General features: G+C 33.3%; 1 protein-coding gene and 1 long non-coding RNA gene across 4 annotated transcripts in view; both read right to left on the bottom strand.

Annotated features, from left to right (window-relative positions):
* Nucleotides 1-1,504: 1,504 nt before the first annotated feature.
* Nucleotides 1,505-5,357, bottom strand: LOC108742852. Of its 3 annotated transcripts, XR_003231766.1 has the most exons (7): nucleotides 5,235-5,357; nucleotides 4,699-4,778; nucleotides 4,503-4,629; nucleotides 2,692-2,810; nucleotides 2,362-2,537; nucleotides 1,841-2,102; nucleotides 1,505-1,772 (listed from the first exon to the last, which is right to left on the bottom strand). It is a non-coding gene; the product is annotated as an uncharacterized LOC108742852 (long non-coding RNA). The 3 variants fall into 3 exon arrangements; XR_003231767.1 differs by lacking the exon at nucleotides 5,235-5,357 and having other exon boundaries at nucleotides 2,362-2,549; nucleotides 4,699-5,226; XR_003231765.1 differs by lacking the exon at nucleotides 5,235-5,357 and having other exon boundaries at nucleotides 4,699-5,223.
* A 356-nt stretch (nucleotides 5,358-5,713) lies between these two features.
* The window catches only part of LOC108742849, a 28,252-nt gene continuing 21,910 nt past the window's right edge, over nucleotides 5,714-12,055 (bottom strand). The window contains exons 15-20 of the mRNA XM_025977812.1: nucleotides 11,415-11,495; nucleotides 10,662-11,163; nucleotides 10,010-10,041; nucleotides 7,501-9,156; nucleotides 5,935-6,037; nucleotides 5,714-5,845 (exon numbers count right to left, since the gene is read on the bottom strand). Of these exons, the coding sequence (XP_025833597.1) occupies nucleotides 5,799-5,845; nucleotides 5,935-6,037; nucleotides 7,501-9,156; nucleotides 10,010-10,041; nucleotides 10,662-11,163; nucleotides 11,415-11,495 (2,421 nt within the window). The 3' untranslated portion in view covers nucleotides 5,714-5,798. The remainder of the gene's footprint in view (nucleotides 5,846-5,934; nucleotides 6,038-7,500; nucleotides 9,157-10,009; nucleotides 10,042-10,661; nucleotides 11,164-11,414; nucleotides 11,496-12,055) is intronic.

The following is a 12,055-nucleotide window of genomic DNA, read 5'->3' as shown; positions in this document are numbered from 1 at the left end:
AAAAAGACCTTTTGCGACTTATGCTCTCCTAATACAAATTTTCAGATTTAACAAAATTTTCAGTTTTGCGTCATAAACGAGGGATGGTCAAAAAGTTATGGAACAATCAAATTTCAAAAAACTTGAATTTTCCATTACTTTTCGACTAACCCTCGTATTTGGCTCAAAACTGAAAATTTTCATAAATTTCAACATTTGTATTAGGAGAGCATAAGTTGCATCGGGTCTTTTCAAAAAACAACTTTGAATTTTCCATTACATTTCGACTAACCCTCGTATTTGGCTCAAAAATGAAAATTTTCATAAATTTCAACATTTGTATTAGGAGAGCATAAGTTGCATCGGATCTTTTTCCATTACTTTCTGACTAACCCTCGTATTTTAATCAAAACCTAAGTGATTGCAGCGCCATCTAGTGGTACGCTCTTGAACTCCAATAGTTCGACGATTTGTCACAAGAGGCACCACCGTCGCAGCCCCCTGGCGGCAAATCGATGAACTAAGCAGTTCAGTCATCCCCCGCTAGAGGGCGCTGCAATCTCTTAGGTTCCGAGAATATAAATGAATACTGATCTAGGGTTATCCAAGGTCACACATTTAACTTATTTATTTTACTTTGTTTTAAATGTATTGAACAACTACTACACAGGTTAAACACGCAAATGATAAAACAATAATGAGTTAATATTTATTTATGTAGACAAAAATTACATCTATTACAACGATATTTATTCCAAACAACTGTATAATAAATAATAAAAACTAAATATAATATATTGACTAATAAAAGTTACAACACAAAATATCTGAAAGAGAAAGACAAGAAAACGAATGGAATTTCAAAGAAAATACAAAAAAGAATGTTATTTATTTATAAACTGTCATATTATTATTTAAACACATGATTAGGGAGGAAAAGTCCCCCTGTGTGGCCTCCACATCTCCCCTTATAGCCACCCTATCCACCCAAACGAATATTAATTAACAAATATTTAATTTAGTTTTAACAGTTATACCAAAAAATCAATTTAAAAACATTTTAAATATCAACCCAAGTTGCAATTACATAATATAACAGTTCATAAAGTAATAAACAAAATACCTGTAAAAGAAAGACAAGAAAATACATGAAATTTCAAAGAAAATACAATAAAAAAGAAAATGATGTCTTCGTTCTTCTTAGGAAATACGTCATTATCTGAAAGCAAATAGTGCAAAATTAACAGGACTAACGGCAAATACTAATAGTTTTGGTAGAGAAGATCGGACAGATTTCGCCAAGGCAAGCTGGGCAGTCGCCTATTGCTCCTATTCCAGATAACCCACTGTACCCTGTCTGAAAGGAAGTAACGCTAGAGTAGACTCGCGAAAAGTGTATAAGACACTTTTAAGATCAACTAAATAGCTAAGCCCAAGGGAAGTCGTTCGGGGAGGCCCTCCCTAGTTCCACAAGGGTGAGAAGGAAGACACACGATAACGAAACATTGAATCATGTAGAAGACGTAGGGTAAATGCAAAGCAATTTAAAGTAAGAATATGCAGTAAGCTAAGCGAAGAGGTAAGCAAGAGACATGTTAGACAACTTCTACTAAACAAAAGTTAGAACATCTACAAACAAAAATTAACTCAAATAAAATAAACTATAATGAGCATGCAAAACAATAATTAATTCAAATGAAAATGAACTTAAAAAAAATAATTCTATTAGATATAACATGCAAGTTAAGGAATTTTCTAACTACGGGATCTTCCTTGTCTTCTCCATCGTCGATCTGAAACAGATAGGGTGGTAACATATTAATAATGAGCAATTTATAATAATTATATCACGTATTCTCACCTTAATTAACTATCGAAAGTAAAGTTCCAAAGTTTACTAGTGTGATGAGCAAACCAAATCCAGAAACAATACCATTGCTGACAATTTGCTGTTTCAGTGGTTTTTGAAGTAATGTCCGGTTACCTCCCTCTTACAGGTCGATAATTAACTGCATAATGTTGAATTGTGGAGACTCCAAAAAAAAAAACAATACCTTTGTATTCATTGGTTGTTTCAGCAGCATCTGTATTAACTTTAATTCTCTACCATTTGTTACGACAATCTGTAGAAATGGGTAAGAAAAAGTAATTAATTACCACTTTTAATTAAAGCAACCAAATCAAGAATAAATTTAAAATAAATGCTTTATCACTTGTAACAAGTTAACTTCCACACTGCTGCAAAGAAGGGTTTCACATTAATTCTGCTAACATTTCTGAAACGATGGTTAAACGTTGTTTAATGAAAGTAGGTTACAAATGTCTCAGAAATTGAGATTTCTAGCACCTCATCTACTATTTTTCATTGATACTGTTACTTACCAATTGATTGTCATAAATCCTTCCTTTAACAATAACATGCGGTCTTTAGTCCCAATGGAAAAAGGGCTCTTTCATTTTTTCTTAGTGACATTAGATACTGCTACTTTCTGGAGCCAAGGAGGATTGAGACAACCAATGCTTCGTAACACATGGCGGTCGAAGTTTTTATGCTGTTTCTGTAACAAAATCTTATGAAAGAGTATTCAGATATAAGTAATTTAACATCCCTAGTAAAAAAAACACGCATAATACAATGATTAAGTAATTCTGGACCTTCTTCTCTGTTAATATTAAATAAAAAACTATATATATTATGGCATTCATTCTCACCTTAATTAACTACAAGATTCTCTGAGGTAAATTTTAACAGCTAGAACACTGTAGTAGAAAACCTTGTTTTTTTAGTAGAATCAAAATGAAGTCAATATCCTCTCTCATATATCTTCAATCTGTAGAAATGAAGAAGAAAAACGAATTAAATATACTATTAAATAAATGAATCATGAAATACAATAAAAATGCACAGAAAATCAAGCAAAATTATAAGTTCTAAAATGGCGACGTGAAGCCGTTTACGAGACAAAATGTCTTAACATCACGCAAGATGCACAAAAATTAGATCCATAGATAATAGATATACAAAGGGTAAGATCTATGTTATAAATATATCCATAGATTAATTATATCCGCTGTATGTCAATGTAAGCTCTGGATATTCTCTATGGTGAACAAGAAAAAAAATTATAGAACATAGAAGGGAAAACAAAATATCAACTTAAAAATAAAAACATTAATTATTTTACGTTGAAATTATACATCAACTTTGTTGAAATTTAATATTTAAAATAACTTAAAAAAGTCTTAACATTTGTTCTTCGACACCTCACAATTTGAATCTCACTATCGACAATGATTTTACTGGAACATACCACACATCATCTCCACGAACTCAAACTCGAGCAAAAAATTCACAAAAATACATGTACATCTACAAAAAATTAGCTTTGAAATTAATTTATCCTAAGTATTAATACAATTAAAAACAAAAAATAAATGGCATTAATGCATATGGCTTAAAAAGCTAAGTATTTTGTAGTTAAAAATAACAAAGATAAAATAAATAAAGAACAGAAAACTAAAAACTCATTGCTTTGTTCATATTGTAACTACATGCAAACTAAGAAAAAAGAGGGGGTGCACTTTTTTCATCCTAAACAATAGCTATTTTTGTTTAATCGTATTAAGCATTTCCTCGAGTATTACTACTTTATTACATTTTTACATTCTTATCTTCCTTAACAAAATTTATTTGAAAAATAAACAGAACAATTTTTCCAAATAAAGCTATTAAAGTTTTTTGCCCGCATTCTTTTACTATAAAAAACTATCAGAAATTGTATTAAAAATCGTAATGTACAGTACACAACGTAAAAATACCCACATTACACAAATATGTAAAACAAAAACATTCATTTACATCAACAATATTTAGTGTTATGAAATTATACTTACAACTAATTATTTTCTCATACTACCATGCATTAATTTAAGTAGATTATTTTATTACAATCAAAAAATTTAGTTTCGTACAAATTTTGGACTACCGCTGTAGCATTACTATTTTTATCTAGATTACAGCGCACTCTTTTAGTTCATAATTTGAATTTAAAATAGTTTTAAATAAGTATTGCTTGCCCTTCACATAGGCAACCCACTGTACTGTCATGTATTCTCATAATCAGTGCAACTTGAGAGTATTAATTCCTTTAGCACGGATTCCGTTTTCGAAGAGGGTTCAAAATATTCATTATAAAAACTTTGTCTTGCGTTTACGCACAACTATTTATTACATTTTGATACTTTCAGTTCTTTTCTAACATTCGGTAACTGAAGATTCAGAACTTTAATTCATTGTGGTTCTTGCTCTTGGTTTACTAAGAGAGAAATTGATTTATCAAGAAATAATCTGTTTTTATATGTTGAGGGTTTAAAGTTCACCCCAATAAATTCCAACCATAACATTCTTTGATCCCTGTTTCTTACACTATGAACAACATTAATATACTTTGACACTGCCAGTTCATTTAATAAGGGAGAATTTAATTTTAAATTTAAAGAAAAAGTAAAAAAATGAATCCTACCTTTTTATTTGTACTGTCAATGGTTTAGAAAGAAGAATTATGGAATATTAACACTGTAGTGCTCACTTCCATACTAAACAATCCAAAACACTGAGTGACAGGAAACTGTGACGAATACTTCAAAGTACTAAAATCAATAATTTTATGTTATAATCAATAAAAATTAATTAAAAAAGAATGTTAAATAAAGCTTTACCTTTCTATACCATAGTCCAAAATATTCTTGGTACAGTGGCTTGTAAGGACTTTTCTGTTGTAGGCAAATTGTTGCGAATGCTGAAACAAAAAGAATATTGTTTATAGTCTAAGATAAATGAAAAAGCAATATAATTCACGCCTCGAGTTTCGTGAAATGTGAAACACGAAATGGGAATAGCTACTTTAATTGAGCAATACATCACTGAGTGAAATTATCTGGAAACTTGCCAGTGTTATTAGTTTATACCAGAAGCATTTCCAACAGGGTGTCACTAAAACTATACTTATCCATCTAGTCATTTACTCTACTCTTTTTTAGCCATATAAACAGTAATAATTTACAGAGTCTCATAAACTTATAAAGTTAACCTATCACTGCTTTACACTTTTTTATTATTAAATTATCTAAAGCATTCTTGAGTGTAGATATTGCACCCTGATCTGTCATTGATAAAACGAATTCTATTGTTTCAGTGTAAATTATTAAATTACTTTTTAAATGCCCCAATTACAACAAAATAATTTAAAAATTACCTAAAAGCTACCCCTATGACAGCTAGTCTTCGTAGCAATTTTTAAGGTTAGAATTTTTTGATACGATGGCGGATTTGTATGCAGTTAAATAAGGATTACTGTACTATCTGTATATTGTGTTTTGAAATCATATCTTTTATCTGTCTATTGTACATATATTAAATGTTTTTATTGAACAGACGGAATTCGCATACGTAAGATTCCCACTTTAAAATGGTTAATAGATATTTGTATTTTATCATAAGATTAAATTTAAATGCATAGTGACCCGTCCGCTGATGCTATTTATAACGTCACTGTAGCATACGGTTGTGTATACCATGGCTAATCTACTAATTTTTGTACATTTACCATGTCTAATCTATTAACTATTGTCCAGTGTTCTTTTGATATAGTTTAAGAACGAAAAGGTCTTTTTACTACAAAAGTATAAACAAATAGAAGTAAGAAAGACTTGGATGTTTCAATAAAACATCAAGCTGACTGATATATTTATTTATATAATTTTTTTCAGCAATAACTAGATTATTATACAATATAAACAAATAACTATACAGCCTTTTCTCACTTGTTATCGTTTTGTTTGTCTTCTTTTGTTATGTTTGCCTTTTCTACAATGAAAAAAAAAAAACAAGAAAAAAGAGAAACGATATTTTTGTTTTGTTTTCCTTTTTTGTATATAAAAAAATTTAAACAGTACCTGAAAGGGATCCAAAATATTCAAGCTGCTGTTTGCGGTGGGCTTCGAGGAGTGCATTGACTTCAGCCTTTTGTCGATTAAGCATTTCTAAGTAGGATTCATTCTAAAACGAAAGAAACACCCGAATTATTTTTTAGTTTGTCGTTTTCCTAATAAAAAAAATCTCATTTTTTTTACAGAAGCAAACGGAAGCTACACAATAAAAAAAGTTACAACTAGCGATTGCTTATCTACCCTTAATTATTAATTAAATATTTTTTACGGAGGATTAGTAACGCACTAAAAGCCATAACATATTATGTAGGATCTTAAAAAACATACAGTGTGTCCCAAAAACGAAATATTCGTTCTATTAACATTTGTGAGTGTTCAGTTGAAATTGAAACTAAATAATGAATAAATTAATGGATAATTTTTGGGATCCGCACTGCATGAACTACATTTACTTACTATTCGGTAATACATTCGGTCTTATAGCTTATTAGTAACATAAATACGACACAATAAATAATTAATTAATTAATGTTAATTAATAATTAATATCTATATACAGCCGTTAAATGTTTTTAAAATTCTTTTAACAAAAATGTATATGTATATGAATCTATTACTCTGTTAGTAGTACGAAACAAACCAAATAAAAATTATTCAGTCTTAGGTTTAGGGAAAAGGCGATTTATTTATAATTTGTAATTTAATTTTTGAGTTAAATGAATTCTTATTGTTTAAAGGTTACTTGTGCTTTGAAAATTTCATTAAATACTTGTGAATAACCAAATAAAGAAAAAGGTTTCTTCTTTTGTGCTAAATGATTTTTTTTCTGTCCAGGAAAATATAAAAAAAATTTGGTTCAAAAACCAGGGAATTTTTGCTGGTTAGCTCCTTGCCGCCGAGATATGCAATAAGGAACTTCGTTCCAATAAAGTTTTAGCATGTTCCCTTTCCAACTATGAAACTACTCAAATACTTAAACAAATTAGTTTTTTAAAATTTACAGAAAACTACACCAGAAATTCTAAACCTTTTCAACATTTAGACAATTTTGTGTATAATATATTGTTATGTACAGGGTGTTTTCTGGATACCGCAATTTTTCCAGTCACCTCTTTCTGAAATTACATAAACAAATCAACCTGTTGATGTTAGTCAGAAAACACCCTGCGATCAGTAAACAAACTCTCAGGATACCACATGGTTATTAGTTACTAAATTACATGTAATATAAAAAATTAACTACAGCGGGTGTTATGACTGTGTACAACCTAGCCGAGATTACAAATTAATTTACAAATGTACAATATTGTACGTACGAAAGCGAGACAACAACAAAAGATAACGACAACAAACAAATACATTAACGATAGTCGAGACCACTTTGNGCGGTCGTTATTTCTGCTATTTCCCAAACAAACAATAATAATTAGATATATATATATATAAAAGAGAAATAAAAAAAAAACCAGCCGCTGGTTTTTCCCACCACCAGTGTGTCAGTTATTACAAAAAAGGAAAATAGATACTGAAATGAGGAAGAAACAACATGACGTTTATTATTTGCTCTCTTACCGTATTGGTGTGATATGTTTCCAAGTAATCGAAAATTGGCACCGTTGCGGCGGCGCAGAGTCCCTCCCGGTTGCCGCAGCAGCACGTTTTCGCAATCAACTTTTGTCCGAACATCGTTTGGTAATAAGTATTAGTTGCTGGTAACGAGGAGGAGGAGGTTGCCACGCGAAAGTAACTATCATTGTCACTGCTTAAAACGGGGGCGGTGTAACGATGGAAATAATACGGAATATGATAATGATGATGATGAGACGTGACGAGGGGCGCAGGAGGAGTGCGATTATGATTATGATGTTGATTGTGGTAATAAGCGTCTAATAGTGATCTGCGCGGGGAATGTTGTTGTGACGTTTTATTGCCGCCCCCCAAGACTTGGCCGTCGTCCTCGTGGTCGGGGGGAAGCAAGAGACTAGCATAAGACTCGTCGTAATCGTAATCATAATCATAATCGTCGTCGTTATCATTGTCGTCATAGTAACGGTCACGAGTCTTTTTCGACGACGTCCGCATGTTTAAGTAACAGATGTTCTCGTTGATCACGTCCAAACTGTTGGATTTGGTCATCATGGTCCTGTCGTGGCCGAAATCCTCCTCGAGACGTCTGTGCAGATTCTCCCCGGCGTGGATCGTGTGGTAGTTACCATCGTAGTGACGACTCGCTCGTCTGCCGTTCCCTTTTAACCCCACGGGCAGATTTTGCATGGATATCGACTGTTTAATCTTATATTTGAGGATATCCGTCGGAGACACGTCCATGTTCTTCCTGGCCACCGGCGGTTGTTGGTTATGATTCTGTTGTTGTTTCTTCTCCTTCTGATTATGATCATGATCATGTCTCATAGCTTTCCGTTTCGAGATCCAGCTCTTCTCCGACTTCTGCGAATTGCTCCGTTTGTAGTCGTGCGACAGTTTTCGCTTTTTCGGCCACTTGAACGCGCTCCGTTCCGAAGTGATAACGGGGGCGGTGAATGCCTTATTACACGTACATACTGCATCGCTACCTTCAGTCTTTTGTGGGGGTGCTATATGCGCCACGTCGTCCAGGTCAAAGAGCTCGCACGATTCGAAACTTTCGGCGCTCGAATTGGCGCTGTCGGGTCGTGGCGCGATCAGATACTGCCCGTCAGATGAGGTCAGCTCGCTCGTCTTCGACTGTGTCAGATCGGGACAGCTAAAGTTCAAGTCATCTAGCGCCATCTGATGTCGCAAAAAGGACGGAATGTTGGGCAAGCTACTCGTGATATTGTCCTCGATGGGGGGGTGGATCACGATGTCCGGAGAATCGCGCTCTTTAGACCGCACCAGCCCTTTACACTTGGGAAATAAGCTTTCAATAGCTTCTACGAGGTCATGATACGAATTCGCTTTCCTTATGGGATCCGAAGACTTCGTCCCTTTTGACTCGGAAGAAGAGAAGTTGGTGGCGCCTTCGCTCTTTGTTGGTTCGTAAAATGCGGGCGAGATAGAAGAAACCGCGGCCGAATTCTGAATTTTATCCGTGACCTTAGGGCGATCATACGTGTTAGTGGTCAATGTGTTAGTAAATAGTTTGACGTTTCGTCGTTGCTGTCGATGACGATGGGGAGAGGAGGCGGCAGAGGAGACGGCAACGGTGCCAATGTTTGTCGTCGAGTGATTGGTGTCAATCGCATGCGGCTACAAGAAAAATAAGTGTCTAACTACCAACTGCAGCAGACTAGAAAACAAAAACAAAAGACCGAATACTGCGAAGTAACAACATTAACCATAGCCTGCCGTGGAATAATGATGCGAAATTGTTCTATTTTTCAGATATATTATTTTTTATTATGTTGGTTATTGTTTTGCTTTACAGAAGCTCAATGAAATGCGCTGAATGTTTGCTGTTTGTTTTAATTGTTGTGTAGGCTTAGATGACTGAGAGTAATATGAAGACGGCCGGGGAAAACCCGAATACAATCATATACTTATTTGTTAATGTACACCGTTGTAAATGCAGTTAAGAACCATCTTACTAATTAAATACTTTAAATAGGTCCTTTTTTTATTGGTTGCTTCAGTACTTTAGTAAAAAAGAAAAATTATTTCATTACAGTAAGTACCCCAAAATTAAAAAAAAAAATGTTTCAAGAAATTTAAGTCGAGCTCTATTCAAAACGAATAATTAAAAGCAATTTATGAATATCTTTTGGGACACCTTGTACTTTCACTACCTACTGATTTATTAATCAATTTATTACCAGTCATAAAACTGTGGTTCATTCAAAAAAAAATTTTGATGTACATTAACTTACTGATAATGAAAGAAGAGCGTGAAGTGTTTATATAAATATCACTTCAATTCTACCACTCATTATAATGAAAACCTTATAAGTAAATTGCAATATAAGAAACAAACGAGTTATAAATTATAAAAAAAAAAAATTAAACCCGAAAAAGAATAAAGCTGCACACAAAGTGTTAGTAGTAGAAAAAAAGTAAGTAAAACAAATCAAGTAGAGAAGTAACGACAAAGTGTGTCTGTACTCACATTTGCAGTGGGAATTTTACCGGTAGCTTCAACTGAAAGAAAAAGCACCTCATATTACAAATCTGTGCAATTAAAAAGCAATAAGGAAAAGTTTAGGAATTAATAATAACTTTTCTTGGCTACTTTCTCCGAATTGTTGCACTGTCATACTTATTTTGATCAAAAAATTCAACATTTAGCTTATATTTTTTAACAGTGACAATTTTTACGTATTTTGTGCCTTTCAGGCAAGACACTTGTGCATATTTTCCCATATTATTATCATTATTTTAAAGTAAAAGTGGAATTTGCATCAGAAATTGCAATTCTGCAAACTGTAACTGTAATCCAAGTTTGTAATTAGGGCACTTTTAACTTACTATAGCGTAACTTTTCAAAAAAGGTTGGCAACATTGTAAAAGTCAACTTCATAGAGGATGTCGTATACTTCACACACGCCCATTATTTGATATTATACATGGATTAAGATATCAGACTAGATTACGATTATATTCCCTCATTTACAATTATTAGACAAAAATTTATACAATTTCCCTGACTTTTAGAGACGCAAACAGTGGAAATCTTGTCTTAGAACCCCCCCCCCTCTCTTCGCAAGGATTCGCGCTTACCTTTTCGGTAAGAAACCCTGAAAATAAAAACAAATACTCACGGGTTTGACTATAAGTTGCAATATTCTTCTCTAAATTCTCGAAAGTACTATTAATAATATCACCGATCTCAGTCTCCATCTTTTTGACTACTGTTTTCTCAATCGTCTCCTGTTCTTCCTCTACCTTCTTCTTATCAGCCGGAACGGTCAGTTTGGTCACGTCCGGTTCCGTCACCACACTGACCTTAAACCGAGATACTTTCCGTTCTTTCTTCGTCTCAACGGGGGCGCCAACGACAGCATTTTCGTTCGAAACGTCGCTACCCTTTTCCCTCTTCAACGATTCAAATGTGCCGCCCACTGTCGATTCTTGCGCTTTCGGCTGTTCGATCAAACATTGACCTAGGAACGCACTGGGAGACATCTGCTGACCCTCCTTTTGTTGCTGACTAGTCACGTCCGTCATCTGCTTAACGGGACGATCGGAATACTGAAGATTCTCCACTGGGCCCCCAGATGGAGACAACATTGCACCGGTAGCGGTCGTTATTTCTGCTATTTCCTAGTTTTTGATATAAAAGAAAAAAGAGAGAATTAAGCAAACGTTACTGATAATGTGCAAAAATTCAAATATAAAATAGCCAAGTAATTTGCATTAGGTATACAGTCTATCAATAATTAATAAAACAAATATCTTATAAGTAATTACTGATTAACTAATTAATTTTTCGTTAAATACATTCAATCCGCTGTTATTGTTTATGCATAATGTATTGTAAATACTTATCGTCTTAATACATAATAACGACGTACCTTTAAAATATTTTTAGTAGTGTCCTGTTTTGCTAGGAGGTCGCAGGACGCGGTTAAAGTCGTGTGAGGACTCGAGGGACCNATAATCTTTAATATAAAAGTATTTTATTGAAGAATAAGGCAAAAATTTTCACTAAAAGTTTAATTTTAAAACATACATAAAAAAATGCAATTCGAACAATAATTTTCTGTTATTTTGTGGTACTATTGCAATCAGACGTTTCAAGGCCGAATTACGTAGAATAACAGAAAACAAAACTGCCATATATAGTTGATTCCGCGCTAAAAATTGGAACTCTGAAAAAGATCTTTCGCCACTTATGCTCTCCTAATACAAATTTTCAGATTTATCAAAATTTTCTGTTTTGCGTCATATACGAGGGCTGGTCAAAAAGTTATTGATTAATTTTCAAAAAACTTGAATTTTCCATTACTTTTCGACTCATCCTCGTATTTGGCTCAAAACTGAAAATTTTCATAAATTTCAACATTTGTATTAGGAGAGCATAAGTTGCATCGGGTCTTTTCAAAAAACAACTTTGAATTTTCCATTACATTTCGACTAACCCTCGTATTTGGCTCAAAAATGAAAATTTTCATAAATTTCAACATTTGTATTAGGAGAGCATAAGTTGCATCGG

Source organism: Agrilus planipennis, unplaced genomic scaffold (genome assembly GCF_000699045.2).
Source record: "Agrilus planipennis isolate EAB-ADULT unplaced genomic scaffold, Apla_2.0 scaffold371, whole genome shotgun sequence".
Classification (NCBI taxonomy): Eukaryota; Metazoa; Arthropoda; class Insecta; order Coleoptera; family Buprestidae; genus Agrilus; species Agrilus planipennis.
The sequence above is the reverse complement of the archived record's forward strand: the minus strand, read 5'-3'. Positions and strand labels throughout refer to the sequence as shown.